We start from the raw sequence: 21,394 nt of genomic DNA, 5'->3' as shown, positions 1-21,394 counted from the left end.
TATAAATTGCAACATTAAGAAGTGCAGGAAAGCAGAAACGTTAACGTGGCAATCTTTACTTGTAGCACTGATCTTGCAAGCAGTGAAGCAAGATTTTGTCTTTCATTTCAACGCTGTAGTCAGAATGTAAGTCTTCACACATTCTTTGGGCTCCCGGGCACCACATTTAGTTTGCTAAGTTTCAGTGTCCATGTTCGTGCTGGGGAGTAACAGATGGAAATTTTTCAGAACATTTTAAATGAAATTCCCCCCCCCCCAAAAAAAAAAAACAGGAAGAATACCACCGTTTGTTTTTTTTTTTTTTGCTTGTTTTGCTTGTTTGATTGTTTTTAATAACAATGTAATTTAAATAGATTAACAAATACACACACAAAAAGAGGTTATACTGAAGAAGTCATGAAAAGTCATTTGTTATCTGGCTAAAAAACATGAAAACAAAAATGTTTTACATTACTTGGGTATGCAACTAAACAGGAGGTTGCCTACAAGCAGAGGCTAAGAAATCTCCTGGAAGAGACTGCAGTCTGAATACGATACAGTTATATGGGAGAAACTTTTCTATTTTATTGATCAAAGCAGCACGCTACAGCCTGGCATACACTGCAGCTCTCAGCTCTGTATTTTTCCCTTTCTGCATCATTTTTAGGACAGCAATTCATGATAACTTTGGAAAGCAGAAAGAAGCAGAAATTCACAGGGAAATGATGGGAGACCTGACATCAGTTAGTAAAGAAAGTGCATTTCGTAATTTATGCATGACAAGGGGTATTTGAGAGTGACTTGTACCCTGAAAGGACCTCCCTGCTGTAAATCGTAAGCACATTTCATGTTAGCAATAATAATGTTTGAGACGTTTACTAACGAATGTACAGTCTCCAAAAGCATCATAAAATGAAAATGCTATTTTGAAATGCAATAGTTAAGAAAGAGAGAAGAATGAAGTGTGTGTCAAAAAGAAAACTCAAAACCAAGCAATAACCAGTAACATTAACCGCTCTATAAATGACCTCAAGAACGAACACACATCACTACAGGGGATCTTTTACTAATGGCCATAAGAACATTTCCACTGATTTATGTAACCTGTACCAATTTATTTTAGCTGTAGAGAAACATTTTCTAGGCAGGAAAAAGATAAAACTTTGGGAAGCGTCCAAAATTACCATACCACTTCTCAGTTTGAGAAGAAATATAACAGACCTTCAAACTATTGGATTCAACTGTTTAAATCTATTATAATGCTTTGGTCATCTATTTCATTATTCTCAAAGGTCAACGCACGTGCCTTTCGATTCCTGAAGTAATATATAACTTCCTAAATCTTCTTGCAGCTGAAATTTCGAAGCGTAGATAGGTCAAGTTTTCCTAAGAAAGGTCAGTGTTATATGAGGTTGCTTTATCTTCCAAAAGGAGAAATGTGGCTGAAAATATTGTACAGAGAAGAGTTTTCTTTTAAAAGTGTTATCATATATGTTATGATTTTGGAGTGGTAAATTCCAAATTACCATGAAAGAAAACTTATCCAATTGCTTACAACGCACATTGCTGTAAAAGAACAGGATATGATAACTCATGACATCCCTCCTTAACGTTATCAAAATAACTTCTTTTGAAGCAGCTCGCGTTTTACACGCACCTCTTGCATAACGAATAAACACAGACGTAGCGTGAAGATGAGACATGCTACAGAGTCCAGTGCATTCCAGGACTGACGGCAAAAGTAACACTGCATTTTCAGATGTACTGCTGCATTACCTGCATGCAATGCTCTAACCTGCTCTCTGCAGATACTCGTGACAAAAACACTCTAATCGACAAATCAGAGTGTATCGCAGCTTAAACAAACTGCATGCTGTGAAGGAACTGTATCTAGTCTGTGTGTAACGTTTTGATTTCTCAGCCTACTAAAACTCACAGATAAAAAGCAACAGTCCCATTTACCCATTTGAATTCCCAAAAGAGAACAGCAAACTTAAGATTCTGTTACAGAGCTAAGAAAACATCACTTGCATTAGTTATTTTAAAATAAATCTCTTAAATAGCAGAGTGATTCTCTTAAATTCAATAATAACCTGTATTTGAAAACTAATATTTGACATTTGTGGTACGAATACAAATGACAGTAGCTATTCCTACATGACGCCATTTGTAAACAGACCCTTAAATGAGCAAGATCAAAATCTTAGTTTGAAGTAAAAATCTAATGTATACAATGTATAACTGGAGCACTGAACACATTCACATTTTTAAAACGTCCTAACCTTTCAGTAAAATGCTATGGCAAAGATAACCCTAAAACAGCCAAAAAAAAAGGGGGCCAGAGGCTGGACTGACAAAGCCACAAGTCACAATCAAAGCAAAGAGAAAAGCTATTTCATGTCCCACAGCGAGAAAGAGAGAGAAACATCAGAGGGGCTGAATTTGTCTTCAGAGGGGAGGTGAACTTGGGTCATCCTTGCCAATAAGAGCCCAAAGCCTTCCCGACCACGGGACATTCATACTTCTTACTCACTCTTCTTGCTACATGATGTCTTCATGGCCCAATTTTAAGAAGACAAATACTCATTATTAAGTCCACATATTTCATCTACATCATGCTACAGGAAGCCTGTTTACGGAAATGATGAATAATTCAGGCAGATGCACAGATTTTTCAATAAACACAGTCGTGCTTTTCCATTTTCTTTTCTATTGTAAAAAAAAAAAAAAAAAAGGCCCAGGTTCTTCCTGTGGCTTCAACCAGACAGGATTTGAAAGGCTGTGAGCTCAAGGAAAGTAAATGAAAGGAAGAAAAGCAAGCTATGTCCTCCTTTCTGCTCATCAGGGAAGATGATTGTTATTCATCTCTAAAATTCAAGAATTTATTTGTTCATTTAGAGTGAAATGTGCTGTTGTGCAGAGGACACAAGGTGGGCCTGGTGCTGGTTCTCTCTGGAGAGAATTTTGCTCCGCATGAATGAAGCGAAAGTGTCATCTTTATCTTACTTGGGCTCGGTTTAGACAAATTCGATTGAGAAAGAGTGTTTATGCTCTGTAGCTTTATATCCCAATGACTTATTAAGCCATAAATCAATAAAAATGTGAGAGTAAAGATCCTCTGGGGTTTTTTCCTTCCCTCCACCTTTAAAGATTACTCTAGAAGAAATAAAAGAAATAGTAACATCGTGAGATTTTCTCCCTTCTGTCTGCCATTCAGGGGGAAAAAAAAAAAAAGGTCAAAAAATAACCTCCCACTTGTGGCTACTGAAGCCATTTGCTCTGTGTTATTTTTATGGGCTACTTGTGAAGCTAGAAGGAAGGCGTGAAAGCAGGGAAGTTCTTTCTGCTCCTCTGCCAGCAAAACACACATCAAGACCGTAACACACTTCTGTACCCCTGCAGCTGCATGAGCTCCCAGTGAAACGATTTGGGCAGTTTCCTTAAAGGCTAAGTTGATTATCTGCATCATTAGTAAGTCCATACATTGTTTTCAGGAAAAGTCACCAGCCTGTCCAATGACAAGACTATCAGAGTTGCTGGAAACTTTGCTGATATTTTATTTTATGCAATTTGCATATTATTATTAAGGCATTAAAAAGTTTTACAATGCAAGTCATACTGTCGAGAAGTAAAGAATCAGAGACAACTAATTCAGTTGACCTCCAATGCACAAAAATAAATTGCATGTAAGAAGTCAACATCTTAAGAAAAACACGCATGCTAAGGGCGATTAGATTGCAGACAAGCTTAAACAATTGATTTGCATTCTCACCCACACCTTAGGGTTTACTGAAAATACAATATTGCCTAAATTAAAAGAACAGAAGAAGGATAATAAGGAGGCAGCTCAAAAAAAATATTTTGAATTGTTGCTGTCAGTACGGACCTGCTACCTCTCCAGGGCAATGCAGGAGAGTTGCTTCCTCCTAAAGGCAGTGCTCCAGAGGTTGAACACCACCGGAGCAGCCTCTCAGCGTCCAGGATGAAATATGCATCATGGGCACCTTAAATGACCACAAGCAACTGGTGTCCAACAATAAATCTGTGTCCCTTAGTTTTATGCCTTCCTTTCCTAACTCTGTTTGCAATTTCATTAACAAGACTTAACCTTTACATTTGCTAGAAGAAAACCTGTTGTTGCAAAACTAAGCTCAGTGTATCAGGCAAATCTAAAAGGCTCTTCTTTCCTCTGACATAAATGTACTTTTTAAAGACAATACTTAAAATGGGGGATACAAGATTAAGAGTGGTGGAAGGACTCGGTGGAGAGGGAGCAGCTATGAAGGATGAGGAGGACCTAGAGATAGAAAGCTCTGGTGTATGGTCCTCCTCAAATTATTTGTGCATATATAAAACCTGAGTTTCTAAATTACTGATTTTGCCTTCTTGGATTTATGCATATATTTGACTGTATTGTTGACCTGTTTCATTACCATCAATTTATCTACCTTGTCACACATAGCACTAACAAGTTTGAATGAAGACAACAGGCACTGATTCCCCATGTGAGACGAAAGCCACCCTCTGTGGCATACCTCATACATTTACCAGCAGATACATATTACCACATACACACACCACATTTACTACCAGAAGTGGAAATAAAACCTTTTTGGATGGTAAGAATATATGGTTATAAAACCACAAAATAAATCAGAGGGCTAAGGGCCAATGACATACTGGAAGCTATTTGTTGTTCATTTTTCTGAACTGGCAAGGACAGAGAAATGTGAAAACATGGAAGGAAAATGCATAGCAACTTCCGTGCACAAAGCAAGTAGTTAAGAAATCACAGTGAGAAATGGGTAAGAACAAAGTGAGAGCTGCGCTCTCCATACTGTTGTGTGTGTGTGTTCTACATGCACATTTGTAGCAACACTGATTGAGAAATCTAGCTGCAGTGATTCCCTGCCTCTCATTACAACTGAGTGTGTGCGAAGTGAATAAACTGCTGCTTGATGTTTCCTAAAAAAAAAAAGAAAAAAATGTAATAGGAACAGTACTTTGCTTTAATGAATCATTTTGGCCCCTACAGCAGAAAGTAGCTGTGATGAACTATAATCTCTTTCGGGAAGCATAATTCTATGATGGAGATATATATGGGCTGAAATATGAGAAGTTGTAGTCTCAGGCAGGCCTGCTTTAAAGGAGATTCTGAATCATCCGTGCCCACTTCTACTTATATTTGATCATAGCTGTTGACATATTGTATCTGCCATGCATAGATGTATTTCTCTACGAGAGGTAAGAAAGCCATATGGTTCGTGGATGACTATGAATTTTCGCAAAGCAAACTCATCTACATTTAATTCCTTTCCGTAGTTATCCAAACAAAACTACCCATTTAGGAAACAGAATACTGTGGACTCAGGTGGGACGTTTTGGTCCTTACAGCGGAGCTTTAAGGACTGAAAATCTCTCCTAAATACAGTCATAACTGATGAGCTAACACTAACTTTCTGCATTAGTGGTCGCCCCCTTTACCACGTGTGGTTAGATAAACTAATTCGCTGCGGTGATGAACTGAAGCATCTAATAGGAATTGTCTTGTTCACGCAGTAGAACTGAAGCAGCTGTTTTTGTTTGACTGATGCAGTTTGAAAGGGCCCCCTGATGGTACACCTTCGAAAAAACAAGGGTTTATTTCAATGTTCTTTTTATTACCAAAACTACTCATAGGATTATCATCACTACGCAGGGAAATTGCTTTGACTACGTGTAATTGCAAGCAGGGAAAAAAGTTCCTGCCTATGAAAGGCAGGTGCAAAATAATGCTTTACCACCTTCGCTAAGGTACACAAAAACCATCCCAATAATTATTCCAATTTCCGTAATTTAGCCAGATAAAGCTCTCAATCAAGCCGAAATGTAGTTGTTAAGGCTGTCCATGAATATTTCCTACCAGAACATCCACTGTCAGACAAAAACCTGCTGTACCCTTGGCCAGGAGGCTCAAGGGAGCTGCAGCGGCCGCGCTGCAGGTGGGATGCTCCGTGGTGCCCAGGCACGGCAGGACAGGAACACATTTCCCCCTAGAGATATCACACCTGCTCACTTATATTAAAGCAACTTGCTTTATACCTATTAGAAAGAACTATCAGTTAGCCGTAACAGTCCTCATCACGCTCGATTTCTGTCTCGACTCGGCAGCCGTTGGGAGCTTGGCACGGCCAACAACCTCAGCGCTAGCAGCGGCGGGACGTTTCCCTGCACTTCGTGACACCCCGCCACCGGTCAGTCACTCGGAGCACCACCACCGCCGCGGGGCTTTGCCGCTTGCACGGCCAGCACACGCTCTCCTCAGCCCCTCCGCTGAGCCGTCCGACTCCTGGCCGCTTCCCTGAAGCGCTTACAACTTGCCTCTAAAAATTTTAGGCAATTTCAGAGGGGCTACAAAATCTAGAAAGGTAAGGAGGAGGGACGCCCGGCTTTGCCCCGAGGGCAGGCAGATATACGTGTAACTAGATGCTAACAGCACTGTGCGGTGCTAAAACGAAAAGCTGGAAGTAATCTAAAATAGAATCAAGGAATTTATTTGATAGTCCTAGTTTTTACTTCATGTTTAACTGAACAAGGGCATAATAAAAGCATTCTCCAACTTAGGAATATTGTGTCAGATCACACAGGGTCTGACTACAGCACTCAGAATTAAATCTCCAACACACAATAGCACTGTAATTCATGGAAGTATTAAATACAACCTGAGTCCGTTTTAACCACATACCGGGCGTTTCAAAAGCATATAAAAATGATCGGGGGGGGGGGGGGGGGGGTTGGGGGCACGGGGACACGACACACAGCCTTACCAATACCAAGGATAAAATCTGGTTAGCCCTGTAAAAGCAGCTGCGTGCAGCACAACGAAAACTTGTGATTCTGAAAGGAAACGCTCCGCCGAAGCCACCCGGGAATGGCTTTTGGAGCCGTAACTGCTGGGCTGAAGCGCAGGAGCGCCAAACTTTTACTCGTCCCGCTTTACCTGCTCTGCCTGGGGAATGGCGGGGGTGGGCTGAAGCCCCCCCGCGGCCCGGGTGAGGGGCTGGCGGCCCTTCTGGGGGGGTCACGACACCCTGCTCCGCGACGGAATTTGGGGGAGGTTTGGGAGCATCACCCGGGAGGGGTCTGGGAGCATCACCGGGGGGGGGGGGGGGGGTTGGGGGCATCACTGGGGGGGGGGTTGGGGGGCATCGCTGGGGGGGGGTTGGGGGCATCGCTGGGGAAAGGTTTGGGAACATTACTCGGGAGGGATTCGGGAGCATTGTTGGGGAAAGGTTTGGGAGCATCGCCAAGGATTTGGGAGCATCACCCGAGAGAGATTTGGGAGCATCAACCGGGAAGGGTCTGGGAGCATCACCGGGAGGGATTTGGGAGCATCACCCAAGAAAGGTTTGGGAGCATCACCCGGGGAAGGCTTAGGAGCATCACCTGGGAAAGGACTGGGAGCATCACCGGGAGGGATTTGGGAGCATCACCCGGGAAGGTTTGGGAGCATCGCCCCGCTCCGCACACCCGCCGACCCCTCGTGCCCTCTCCTCGCGACCCTCCCGACAGCAGCCCCCCCCCCCCCCCCCCCGGACGCCCACCCCGTGTACCTGGGGGTGCTCTGAGGCCGTGAGCCCCCGGCACCGACCCCCCCACACCCCCCCACACCCCCCCGCGTCCCCCCAAATTTCAGCGGCGCTGCCCTGGCGGCACCGTGCCCTCGCCCCCCCGTGCCCCGTCCCGATCCCCTCAGCCCTGGGGGCAGCAGCCCCCTGCCCACAACCACCCCCCCCCCGTCCCCGTACCTTTCTCAGCGCTGACATTCTAGTGCATTATTACCGGGGCAGGGGCGGGCTGGGCGCGGGGCTGCCGCCTCGGTGCGGGTGCGGGAGGAGGAGGAGGAGGAGGAGGAGGAGGAGGAGGAGCAGCGCCTCGCACCCAGCAGCGCCCCGCCGGGCCCCCCCCCCTCCCCTGCCCTCCCCTCCCCTCCCCTCCCCGTGCGCGCCCCCGCGGCTGTGTGTGCGCGGCCGCGCGCCCCCTGCCGGAGCCCGCGGGGAGGGAGGAGGGCCCGCCCCCCAACCCGCCGCCCGCCAATAGGAAGCCTTGAGGCTGTTGATGGACAGGCCGAGGCGGGGAGCGAGGAGGGCGGGGCCGCCGGCGGAGCGGAGGGGCCATGGCCCTGGGCTGGAGGGAAGGTGAGGCAGCGGCGGGGCGCGTAATGGCGGCTAACGGCCCGTAACGGCCGGCAACGGTCGCGGGGGGCGGGTAACGGCCGGGGGCTCCGCACAGGGGAGCCGTCCCCGCTCCGCCTCGCCCTGCCGGCGGGCTTGGGGGAAGGGGGAAGGAGCGCGGTAGGGTCCGTGCTGTGAGCTCCCGGGGCTCAGCACCACCGCCCCTTATTGATATTTTATGTTATTTCTTTTAATTTGAATAAGCTCGGCTCGCTCCCAGGCTGCTGCCGCGGTTCCCCCGTGGCCGTGGGGCTGGGAGTGCTGGGGGAAAACAAAGCTGAGCGGCCCGAGCCCAGCTGCAGCCCGCTCGGTGCGCGTTCGTGCCCTGCGGGGCTCCTCGCCTCCTATCCCCCTGTGCGAGGGGGAAAACGGGGGGGCGCGGGGGCACCCTGTGCCCCTAGGGGTCAGGGGGGCCGGGCCGCGAGGGGCAGGGCTGAGGGAGCTTGGGGCAGCTCTGGAGGAGGTGCAAAGCCGGAGAAGTGATCGCTGCTCCGGGTACAGGCACTGCCAGGCGTGGTGGTGGCGGGTCGGGTAACTGCCTGCCTGCTGCCTGCGTGCCCCTAACGGAAGAGCTGCACGCCGCTGTCCGGTGGGAGAGCGTGAGTTGGGAACAGCGAGCTCGTTCCCTTGTAAGTAAACGTGGGGCTTTAGGGCTGAGAGCAAGGAAAGCAAACGCCAAAGGGCTCCAGCTTCTTAAAGGTTAACTAGAGAGCTGCTTGTTTCTCTCTAAGGTGGATGAAAAAGCTAAACCGATCGTGCTGAGCGACTGCCTTTAATGTTAGGAACTGCTCCTGTCCTCTTCAGCACCTCTAAAGGACGCTGGCTTGAGACTGGGAATAAAATACAGCAAGGAGTAGAAGGATGATGGGATACCTTGTGGTCGCCTGGGGTGAAACGGCAAAGTTGAAACAGTGTACAACTTTATCTGCACAGGCTTGGCAGCTGATAGCCTGTATGGGAACTGATGACTTGCTATTCTGTAAAACTATATGCCTTTAAGGGAAAAAAGTGTCTCAGAAAAGAGCTGAAAAAGGCTTATTTGCATCTCCTTAAGGTCTCTTTTAGTCCTGTGTATATAGATCATGTGTTTGTTTTTTTTTTTTTGTGCGTGTCTGTATTACAGATGAGCACTTGAAGACAGAATGAAAGGGATGGTCAACAGCTTGTAGATTGTGGGACTAATTGTCATTGAAGAGAATCCAAATTACTTACAGGTACCTACACTGCTGGCGTACTAAGTAAGATATAAGTAGGGTTGACTTTGCCAGCACTAGGTAGGACAGGCCTAGCTGAGAAAGTCAAATGCTTTTGGGTTTTGTATGTGTTTTTTAGTTGTTTTCCAGTCACATGTACCAATGATAGATAGCAGGGCTAGATGAACCAGCATTTCTCATTGTATGCATTATTGACAGAATGATTATCTTTACTGCGCTGACGAATTTGGAGTTCATAGCTGTTAAACATCATCAGTTGCTGCTTCAAAGCCACATTCATTGTTCTTGAAAGCTTGTGTGGTTCCGAGGTAATGCTGTCATACAGGTTTATAGGGTGCTGCTCCAGCTGCTGAAGGGTAGGCTTAAGGTATGGGTGTAGGTGTCATACACGTCACTGACCTTCACTGCTAAGAAGTGCTACAAAACTTAGAATGCTGTAAGAAGTGATACTACAGGAGGCTTCCTGTCTGAGATTTGGATAGTTACAAGAACAGCAATGCTTAAAAAAAGACTTTGGAACAGTGAGAACAGTGCTTTGAGGAATGCCATCTCTGCCTTTTTGTGATAAGTCTTAGGTTTGGGGCAGGAAGCTCATACTTTTATAGGGATTGAAATGAGATGGAGAGTTGTTTGTTTGGTTTGTAATGGGGTTTTATGGTGGTTTTTTCCCAGTTTTGTGGGTATGGTTATTATTTTTTTTTTAGCTTACTCTTTTGAAATAATACTTTGGAGCATTTCTTCGCTACTTTTCTGAATGGTCATGAGAGATAGACATGATTCTGTGTGAAGATGCTAGGATATTTTTTTTTTAGGATTGAGTGTATATACTGTTATTTGGTAAAAGTGGGGAAGGGGTGTCATTTCTGGGCTTGGTGTTTTATCTTGTTTTTTAAACAATCAATATGTGGTGTCTTTCATTCCACAAAACTAGCTTTTAAGCTGTTAATTAGTAGTTTCCAACTATCTAGAAAGATAGTCTATGGAATATCTTGGAGCAATCCTCAAAAAGTCACCAGGTTGTCATTTCCAGTAGGCATTTTTCTGGTTGTCTTTAGTTCAAAAGCTTGAAATCAATGTGTCTAGAAATGTGCACCTCTATTGAGGGTTGCTTAATGGCTTATATTAAAGTACCCTTTATAACTAACAAGCAAAGAAAAATCCTCTCTCACTGAATCTTCCAGTACTTGGTAATGATGGGCTATTTAATATGATATTGATTTGTTATATGTGTGTGGGGACATTTGCAGAAATTGTTGGTTCTTATGTCACAATCAAATAGTCACAGCAAAAAGGGGTATATTTACTCCCTGAGGATAGTGATGTAGACATGCAGTTGTACTTACATTTTATATAAGGGTTTATGCCCATTGATACTACCCCTGATAGTGGTTGTTTTGTAAATACTTTTATTTTAGGCATCTAGTTTCCTACAAGCAAAGAGAGCAAGCTTGCTTTAAAATTTCCAGATTTTTTTCTTCCTTTTCAGCAATCTAAACTCTGAATTGCTTTTTTTCACTGGTTTTCAGCTATTCTTACAGCAGTGCTTCAGGCCATTATTGTACCACTGGTTTGTTTTCCCTGTTACCTGCAGCATCTGCTGTAGGATCACTTGATGATGCCAAAGGTGTTTCTGTATTAGAACGGAACAAGGGCCTGACAAGATTTAGTAAAAACTTGCTGTAGTTGCTCAGAAGGAAAAGGCTACTGCTTTAACTTCAACCAGCATGTGTGTGCTACAGTGTGCTTGCTTCAGGCCATATGTTCTTTGCATCTCTAAAGCAGGGTAAGAGTTTTTCAGGTGAAGTGGTCTCGCTGAAGTAGGGTTTAAACTTTCTGAAATCTAGGAAGTTTATACCTCTGCTGGCAGGGCTGTTTTTGGTGGCCAGTGATGTTGAAGTGCACAGTTTGGGCAATTCATGTTTTTTCCTCAACTCCTCCTGCACTTCCCCACTCCCCATCTGCTTCTTGAGAAGAGAGGGTAAGTCATGTCTCCTAATGCCAGGATTTATGCTTGGCCCAACCTTGAGTAGCAAGAATTATTATCATTTTTAATCGGCAAAGTTGAGCTTCTTTCTTAAGAATGTGCGTGAGATCTCTAGCTCTTCTGAGTGGGGTCTGTTTGGTTGTGCAGTGTGAGCAATGTATTGTGAAAGGCGGCTGGAAGCACAGGTAGCATGCACAGATTGGTACGGTGGTGAAGATGCTGGGTTTTCCCAGGACTGTAGTAAGAATACCTAGCTTAACAAGGCTTCACCACGAGGCACGCAGGGTTCTTACGAACAGCTGAAACAAAATCCTGATGTTCTCATTGTGATGGCTGCGTGTCTTATTATCTGCATCCTGTGTCATGTCAAGTCAAGTTTATTAGACGTCTGGGAGCCTGCGGTCGCGACTGAGGTGGCCTACTGAGAGATCTCTAAAGCCTTTGTTGAGACAGGGTGGCACGATCTATTAGTCAGAGTCGTATCGAACTACACAGTCATGTAGAACTCGCTGACAGATGTAACACCAGTATTACTGATTTGAAGCTGCGATGTGACACAGATCGTGCTTAGTGAAGCTGAATCAGTTTCATCTTAGCTAAGAAGAGAAAATAAACGTCTGCTTTCTGTAGTGAGTATCTTACTGTTTGGTATCTACAATTGCCATGAACTGTGGTGGTCTGGGTGCCCAGAGGTCAGCCTTTGGTAAATCACTTGCCTGTTGTGACTTACTGCTTAATTTAGCTGAATACAAAAGTGCGGGGTATGCAGTCACTTCTATATTTTTTCCTTTCCTTCCTTTCTCCTCAAATGACTTGTGTTAAGCCATATACTTAAATAAGTTGCTCTCGTTCAAGAGTTGCCTCAAAGAAAGGGAGAATGATAAATTACTGAAGTTTCGGGTAGCAGTGATTTTTCCATGTATAATAAAACGTAGTGCTAAGTGAAAAGATAAACGGAGACGCTTTTTTATGGACTGCTGTATTACAGCACAAAGCTGGAAGTTCTTTAAACTATGTAGTTATTGAATTGTAGTAAAGAATAGGATGAGTAAAATCTAGGCAATTAGTATCTGATTTTAATGTCTAATGGGACATGGAATGCTAATGGATGTTGTTTCGGAGAGAATAACAACTGAGGTCTTGAGACAAACCTTAAGATGGTGAAGTTAGTATTACACAGTAGATTAAAAATGACAACATCTGAGCTTCTCATGCAGCTCCTCATGATGTTGTGGTTAACAACTGTTCTGAGACGCAGGCAGCTGACATCTAGCAGCTCCAGCACAGACTTCATGTGCCCTTGAATACAAGTAAATTCTGTTTGATACCCAAGCAGTGTGTGCTCTTTTTCCACCTAAATAAATTCTAATAGCTTTATTAAGACTAAAGTTACCTGCTGTATGGAATGTCAGTGAGATAAATTGTAAAACTGGAGGAGAGGACTGTTCCCACCTTGTGTGGACATTCAGCCAAAAAATGTACAATTTTCCCTTTAAGCTGTCATTCATGGTATTTCAGGGTAGTAGAACCGTAAGGTTCTATATGGAGAGGTGATTAAGCAGCAGAAGAAACTTAAGTGAACTATTTAGTGCTTCCACTTCTTGAAGGGCGTCCACAGTCTGTTGGGATAAGTTATATGTATTCAGACACAAGTTGGTCTCGGTGTGGGTAGGTGTGTAAAATTATTTCTTCCAGTCCTTCAGACGAGGTGGCCTTAGTGCTCTTTCTGGCCTTAAGGTACAAGTGAACTCAATACTGAAATTTGAAGCCGAAAAATTACTTGGCAAATTCATCAAGAAAGACTTTCAGCAAATAAGAGCTTTTAAGAAACAAGGACTGCAGGGTGGCACGTGCTTTGACCAAGCACAAGATCTAAGATCTGTTGGCCTCTGTGTCTAGGCCTACAAGGGCCTCTTTCACGAGATTGTCTGCTTCAGCCTGAATTTTCTGCAGCAGCTCTTTTAGACCTTGCTTTTATCCCGTTTTGTCCTTTAGCTGCCCTCATAAGAACCTCTTACCATAGCTTCTCCTGCAGGATGAGGGCTGGAACAGAAAGTGAAATACTGTAAAATCGAAAGCTTCCCATTTCTAAATGCATAACACTGTACCGTGACCACAGCCAGAATTCTGTATATCTTGCACCCCTTTTTACTTTTGAAAGATAGTTTGGTCACCCTACACCAGTGTTTTGCTTCGGCTTGCACACATTCTATCTATGGTGGAATAGAAATATGTCAGGCTTGGCAAAGCTGGTCTCATTGGTAGCAAGAAAACTATAACTTTTTTCTTTTCTTCCTCCTGAGTTCGACAAGAGCATCCCTGAAGTATGACGTACACCCTTATGGCATGGGTATCTAGGTTGGCAGCAGGTGATCTTTAAGGTCCTTTCCAACCCAAGCCCTTCTATGTACTCAGTACAGCTTCATTTGTACTGAAAGCGTTTTGGATGCCCGTTGGCTGGCCGTCTGAATTGCTGTCTGGTATACACACCAGCTCTCCTTGGGGGGGTGTCTAATGTCTAATCTGAGTATAATGCCTTGCACGTGTCTATCACTCGGTGGTGTAACTTCAAACTGAATTTTGTTCCTGGTGTCTGCAGTGTGAACTAGGTGCTACTTGTCTTTCTGAGACTTGCACTGATTCTTGGGTCATGGCTCTGTGTGTCAGGCCAAACAAATACAAGGTTCATCAGCTTGGCCAGCTGAGCAACTCCTTCAGAAATAATCCAGAAGACCTAAAACATGAAACTGGGTCTTGCATGATTGAAGGGGAAGTAAGCTTTGTAGAAAATGGCTTAATGGGAGATGGAGAACAGCTGATATCCAGAAGTACCCATCAGTTTTCCACCTGCTAGCTGGTAAAAAAAAAAAAAAAAAAAAAATGGCAGTCTGGCTAACATTTTCTGTACGCAGTGGTCTCTTAAAACACTTCTACACCCTGAGTCTTACTGAAATCCAAGCATGTTAACTTTTTTTTTCCTTCTCCATGTGGTGTCCTCGAGTGTCACTGGTCAAGAGTTGACTATCTAGCTGTGGTCAGGAAGAGCAGGGTATCCACATAATGGGATTGTTGAACTTGGCTGGACAAGGCCCTAAGCAAGCTGCTCTAGCTCACCCTGCTTTGAGCATTGGGGTTTGGCTGGATGACGGTTGGAGGTCTCATCCGTTCTGTGACCATTCTGTAAAGTGACTGTCCCATCAAAGCCTTCATAGGAGATGTAAGATACTTGCATAACAAAAGGGACTTCAAGGATTTGAATTCTCTTGAGTATCAGAGAGTAATTGTGTGCTGACTGTTCAGATGAACTGTACGGTTTAATGAAGCCTCGTCCATAGTTCTGTGTGTGCATTATCGTTATCAGCTCTTCCCATCCTCTTCTGTCCTGCTGCACTCATATCTTCTCAGCATTAGCAGAAATAATGCGTTGAAACATCTTCCACATAGCTGGCTTCGGAAGAAATTCCCGGTTCCCTAGTTGCCCGGCACTCCTGTCTGTAGAAGAGAGAGATCAAGTAGGGCAAGTCACAAGCCTCTCGGAGCTCTGTGTTCAGCACTCCCGATGCCGTTTATTTTATTCTTGCTGCCCAACTTGCATTTGAGTAGGCAGCAGGCAACCAACTGAGGAACGCGGCGGGGGTGCTCACAGTATATGTGGCAAGTAGCCAGAAGTACGCGGCGAGCATTCTCCACAGAAATGCTTTTTGAGGACAGCGTCCTCCTACACTCAGCCGGACAGGAATGCTTCTGCTGTTGATCAGAACTTTGTTTAGTTATTCATCCTGCTTTTGTTACAGTCTGTGGTGTTAACTGAGTTTTCAGTCATGCTGTCAGCTCCGGGGGGACCGTCATAAATCTGCAGTGCTGCTCCTGTCTCGGCACTTGTGGGCAGTTTGCACGTGTGCGTAAAACAAGAAACTTAATGGTGTCAGTTCAATACTCAAATACCAAACAATGCGTTTATTCGAAGGAAGGCTTTTCAGTCTTAGACAGCTGTGTTGAAAAATTCCTGGAAGTTCACAATTTGTACCTCTACCCAGTATATATTCAGTGCTCTATTTCTTGGAGTTCTTGTTTTGCTTCTGTTATGTCAAACTTCAGGTACCTGATGCTTTTTTTTGTTTGTTTTCTGATGTACTTCACTGTTTATACACACCAGTTGTCAAGAATTAGCTGTGGAAACAGTTTGGTACCTGTTGTAAGTTCTCCTTTCTGAAAATACTGGCTTCTTTTCATCACTGAGGAATTCCTGGAAAGATGCATCTTTGGGTGTTGCTTTAGTTTCATTATGCAGTAGGAAAATCCAGTGCTTTAAGGTACAGGCTGGGTATTTTGGTAGCATTGCATAACTTTGTCTGGAAAGAAAATAATTTTATTTCACTTCAGAAGTCTAAATAGAAAACCAATTCAGAAGACAATACTAGAGAATGTATGTTTGTTTTTTTATATATTTGTAGGTCTATCAGAATTGAAGTTTTCTACTGAAATACACCAACTGCTATCTTCGTTTTGTGACTGCAGCTCTACATCAAACATGCAAGGCCCCGTTGGCTCTTGTTTGTTTTCTTTGAAGCCTTCACTGTACTTCACTGTAAAATGACTTATAAACTTCCCTCACAGCTTTATTACCAGCCTGTGTTTAAATACAGTTATACTTTGAATGAAAATGCAGTGACTGTCTGTCTTCCACTGTTGGCTTCTTAAACCGGTATCTGCTTCTACCATAAGCCACATTGCACTTCCTTTTCTTTAAGTGGAAAACTTGATGTCAGTGGGATTTATATGAGGAACTGAAGCAAAATCTAACCCTAATGTTTTAAGTGTAGTTTATATGCATTTCTACTTACTGCTCTTAAATGTGACTGTGCCTTAGGTGCTGTTGGTGGGCACTATGTGCAAACCAAATTTAGGATCTTGATTACTATACGAAGATCATTGTGTTCTTTACCCTTAAAAAAAAAACGTGCAGTGGGTATAACTCAACGTACTTACAAATGTCTGCCTTGTACACTGTTAGTGCGTCTAATGAAAGTCAGCCTAGCTGCTGCTGTTTGTGTTGTCTCCTTTTTGCTGGCTCTAATGTCAGAGACCTGTTCTAGATTCATCGTGTTCTAAGTCTATCAGATAGTGGATTTAATGAATCTAGAAGTTGGTTTTTTTTGTAATAGCTTTACCGTTATGTTTGGAAAACTTTGATTTCCCTAGTGAGCTTCATAACCAAGACATTTTTTTTCTATTTCCTTTTAAAAAACACAGGGTGCAGTGCGATCACATACACCTGAGCTTTGGCTTAATTTTTTTTTTGCATGTCAGTAACTCAGTGTTCATCCTAGATCACTCCAGGATTCCTCACAAGGTTAAATGCAATCTTCAGGAGTCAGGTCTAGCTTGTTGTTGTTGTTGTTGTTAGAAACGTTGCTATAGGAGTTAGAGTTCAATGCAAGTGACTTTCCTAACTACTTTATTTTGACCTGTTAGTTTTTCAGCTTTCTTCTAATAAACTTCTAGATGCTCATCAATGCATTTAGTCTGGCAGTTCTTATTCACTACTAGTTTCTAATAGTTTTGTGACATGGTCTTATGCAACCTTATCCTTGAGCTATGTAACAGTTCTCACCATTTCATACTTAAAGTTCTTTTGGCATTCGTTTGCTTATATTAAACAGCCAAAGCTCTCCTTATTCTTCTGTGTCTTGCTGGGTGTTGCAGAAACTTTTCTATCTGCCCTGGTTTGAGTTCAGTAGCTAGCTTGTGTGCAGCAGACTTAAGGCTATGTAGTGTTTCCAGCAAGGTCTTTCTAGGTTCATATTTTAATGTTGTACATCTTCCTGTCTCAGATTAAAAAATATTTTGCCTGGCAGAGTCTTGGATCACACTGTCATTGTACATGACTTTTTAATCACGGTAGTGGCTGGGTCTCTCCCATGATTGATAGTACACACAGGTTTTCTTCTGTAGTCATTTCCAGTTTATTAATCTCCACTTAGGAATTTTTGCTTGTCTTCCTAAGCATGGAGGGCCCCCCACACCAACAAAAATATAGTCCTTAAGGCTTCATTTTTTTCTCTTTTATCTTTATAACCTTGTTAACAGAGGCAGTGTCGGCCTGGCTTAGTCCTTCTATGCAGGAAAGGAGCAGAGACTCTCTTCAAACCCTTAGAATTTGGTCCGGATCCTTCTGTTAATATTATTACTGTGCAGTGCCTCCTCTTCACCATTTCTGTGATACTGTGAAGTTTCCCTCTTGCAGGGTTGAACTGTGTTTTCGGTCCATTCAGCAACCTTGGCACAACATGCACAGCTGTGACCCTCCACACCACATGCACCTGTGAGCACGTGCAGTATGAGGTCTGGCAAGTCCAGGTAGATTTGAAATGCACAGTCATCTTTAGCTGATGATTATAGAAAGAATAATGCTCTTCTTGTCTGCAGTATCTCGGTTTCAACAGCATATACAGAGGCATTAAAAAAAAATAATCTACCTGTTATCACTGCTGAAGTCCTGTCACCTTCCTAGTAGGGAAAGAGCGCAAAAAATGTGGTAAAAACTTCTTTGCAATTTTGTTTATGCTCCTGTTTGGGTTGTAAAGACATCAGATAGACAAATCTTCCCACACGCTATACTGAACTAAAATTATAACTCCGCTGTGATGACACAGAACCCCAAAATGTGGGGGTTCCTGTGCCACGTTCATCTAAGCTGGAGGCTTAGAGCTTCCTCCTATTGTCCCTGTGTGACCAGGTGTTCGGAACGGTGTCTCCCTTTACTAATGTGTAACTATGGGGAAATTTTTCCGCATGTTGCAGAATACATTCCCTGTGAAACTCAGAAAGCATCTTATTGTTTGTATCCTAGTGAAAATTAGAGCTCTCCAGAGACAGTTATACGTGAATACATTCAAGAATGTCCTCCAAGACTTAGGAGACATTAAACCCTCTGATGCCGTGCACATCCGCACTGTATGTGTGTGGCAACTTGCTGTCGTTCAGACTCCAAATACCTCATTCTTCGTCTTCCTGTATTTTATAGTCAACTCATGAGGTGTTCTAAAACCACATCTCCAAATTGCTTGTGATTGTTCAGAAAGAAGTCTGCTACCAAGAGTGGAAATGTATTCCTGGGCTCTTGAAAGAGCACGCAGATCTGCAGTTCCTCCCTCTGTTATATTGACCGGAAAACAACCCAATAAATATCTGCACGTGCTTAGCTGTGCTACTGGCATGCTGAGAGCGAGTATTATTCCATTGTGGAGCTCTGCTATGTTAGACGTATCTCTGATTGCAGATGTTTTTCCTTGAATTTTCTTAAATTGCCTATCTCCCTTTAAGAGGTAGTTATTTTTAAGGGTCTGAGCAGTTTGTACCAGGTTTACAGATGCTGCATAGTACCAAAACCTCCAGGTTAAGGAGGGTTTTGAATGGGGAAGAAAAGTTCTTTAGCATCAGGCAAGAACAGCGTCCTGTGGTTAAGCCAATACTCATGGATATCACAGGATTTTATTTATTTAGTAATTGCAGCAGTAAAACCCTGAGGAAATGGTATCCTCTATCATCTGAAAAATGTTTTTGGTAGCTTAGCTCTGCGGTGCAAAGAAGCAAAGCAGATTGTTTCTTTGAAACGTGTAAAGATGTTGAGCGTGGCAGGATAGGTATTCCTCAGAGCATAATTTCCTTGCTCCTTGATACACAGGACAAACTTGATCAAAAAGGTTAGGACCACAGGCAGGTTTCTTTGTTTTGTCCAGGCAAGAATATATTTAGGATTTCAAGTATCTCAGACTAAATTAGTCTTTTTTTTTTTTTTCCAGCTACTCTAATGATACTACGTTTTTATTTTCCCAAGGAAGGCGTGCTGCTGGGTTGCATTCCTTCCTGCTGCGTTCAAATGGCCCCGGAGGTGTTCAAGGCCAGGCTGGATGGGGCTTTGGGCAGCCTGGTCTGGTGGGAGGTGCCCCTGCCCATGGCGGGGGGGCTGGAACTGGGTGGTCTTTAAGGTCCCTTCCAACCCAACCCATTCTGTGGTTCCAAACAGGGAACTTGTCATGCCCTACATGTTGCTGCTGCCCATTTCCATTCTGTTGTGGTTACAGGGACTTATCGCTCCCCTGAGGAGGTGCCTCTCAGTACTGCAAAGCTGCCACCAGGTGTGAAAATACCACAAAGAGCTCCCCCACTTTGCACCCAGCTTCTTCTTCCTGTGTTTGTGCTGAAAACCAGAAAGATTGGATACTGCTTGTGTTGGCAGATAAGCCACATCTTTGCTGAAGTAACTCCATTGCTGTTAATGATCTAGATACATGTTTCACAAAAATCTCTCTAGCTTAGAAATAATGCTTTCCTAATATTTGTACACTCCAAAGGCAAGTGTTGTACAGCTCGCTTTCTCAAAGCGTAGGTTTTACAGATGAGGAGAACCCATGAGAATAAGAACATCATAAAACTGATCTCATATTGTTTCCGAAGCAATGCTAATGTGCATTTGAGTGTAGGAATTTATTTTTAAAATGAAAGAAGGGGGTGTTTGAATGGATGACTAGAAAAATCCAATTTTAAGGTGGGGAGCATAACCTCCACTGTAGCTATTAGGAAGCTGGTTCTCTTCAGCAGATTTGGAGAAAGCGTGTTTCCATATATAGCTTCATCAGTATCTCAGTGAGCACTTGCTTTGGGAGAAGAGCTTCCTCAGTACAAGTGCTTGAATGTCAATTTGGTAACAGCACTACTGAATTTCAGTAAAATGTTGCAGTGTTAGTGGCTGTGCTCAGGGAAAGGATCCGGAATAAACTTCTTGATAACTTGCTTTAAAGTCAGAGATCTGCAAAGACCAGTAAACTTTTTCTTACTGCACTGTTTATTTCTGTCTGCTTTCTCTAAATTTCCTGTAAGGCCAGTATATGTGGGTTTTGTCTTTCTAACTGTAGACCATCTGGGCAAGGAAACATTATTAAAAGAAAATACATGTTCAATGCACATTCAGTTGTTGAAATCTATCTTTCTGGGAACAATAGTTTTAACACCTTGCAAAATGGATTAATTCTTAAAGGGGGTGTCGCTGGTTGCTTGTCACAGGATTTTTCATGTCACTTTATGATGGATAAGTGTAGAAAAAATAAATTCAGGCATCATAGGCAATGCTTTCTGCACAAGTACCTCTTCAGGCTTAACTCTTTTCTTAGGTCTTTTGATAAAATCAATGATTATTCAAGAGATGGGGTCCAAGCTAAGAGTTAGTGATTATGTATAAGCTACTAGGAGCTCAAAAAAGGTTGAACAAGGTGTTCTCAGCAACAGCTATTCATTTACATGACCATTGAAACATCACCAAGGTGCATGTGGGGAGATGGCAGGAAGATGAAGCTTTTCTATCCAGGACTGGTGGTTCAAGGATTCCTCACCTTGGTGAAGTTGATTCCTTAGCTGTGGAGGAAAGCCATTTATTGAAGAGACTTATCTGATGATACTACACTCTTCTGTAAGCTGCAATCTCCATGCAGGATTACTTTAAGAATCTTCGCCAAGTCACTTGTATGGTGCCTCTACACTTTCTGTTAAACTTACAATTGGAATCAAGATTACATATTTTTCTCTAAATCTCTCTTCCTTCCTCCTCACCTCCCCCCCATCCTGCAATATCTGGTTGACCATGTAGAATTTATGAAACAAAGGATGTTCTGCAATAGACAAATGTTTTTAGTGGTACTTTATAATTTTATAGAACATGTTTCAATCACTTGAAGCAACATGCATGCATTCATATAAAGATGATAATTTTGTTGATGACTAAATTATTTACATATTTATTTTTTTTTTACTCAAATGCAAGCATCATTTGATTAAGTAGTAGCAGATTGCAGGTGTCATGAGAAGGTGGCCCATAAGAAGAAGAGGCGTATAAGAATACGGCTACTTCTGTGGAAATAATGAGGTTACCATGTGTTCTGCTACTGTCTAATTTTAGTTTTTCCATGTGATTAAGCAGTTGTAGCTTACTGATTTTAATGAGCGAT

At 43.2% G+C, this 21,394-nt stretch overlaps 2 protein-coding genes across 5 annotated transcripts in view; one reads left to right on the top strand and one right to left on the bottom strand.

Annotated features, from left to right (window-relative positions):
* The window catches only part of DLGAP2 (DLG associated protein 2), a 459,232-nt gene extending 451,388 nt beyond the window's left edge, over positions 1–7,844 (bottom strand). For 3 of the 4 annotated variants that reach the window (XR_004778087.2, XR_007707970.1, XM_035542981.2), the window contains exon 1: positions 7,767–7,844. The gene's annotated coding sequence lies outside the window, so the exon portion shown is untranslated. The remainder of the gene's footprint in view (positions 1–7,766) is intronic. The other variant, XR_004778088.2, reaches the window with a different exon arrangement.
* Positions 7,845–8,088: 244 nt separating this feature from the next.
* ERICH1 (glutamate rich 1) overlaps positions 8,089–21,394 on the top strand; it is a 75,418-nt gene continuing 62,112 nt past the window's right edge. The window contains exon 1 of the mRNA XM_035543037.1: positions 8,089–8,156. Within this exon, the coding sequence (XP_035398930.1) occupies positions 8,135–8,156 (22 nt within the window). The 5' untranslated portion in view covers positions 8,089–8,134. The remainder of the gene's footprint in view (positions 8,157–21,394) is intronic.

Source organism: Cygnus atratus, chromosome 3 (genome assembly GCF_013377495.2).
Source record: "Cygnus atratus isolate AKBS03 ecotype Queensland, Australia chromosome 3, CAtr_DNAZoo_HiC_assembly, whole genome shotgun sequence".
Taxonomy (NCBI): Eukaryota; Metazoa; Chordata; class Aves; order Anseriformes; family Anatidae; genus Cygnus; species Cygnus atratus.
Note: the sequence above shows the minus strand (reverse complement) of the source record. Positions and strands in the feature narration are given on the sequence as shown.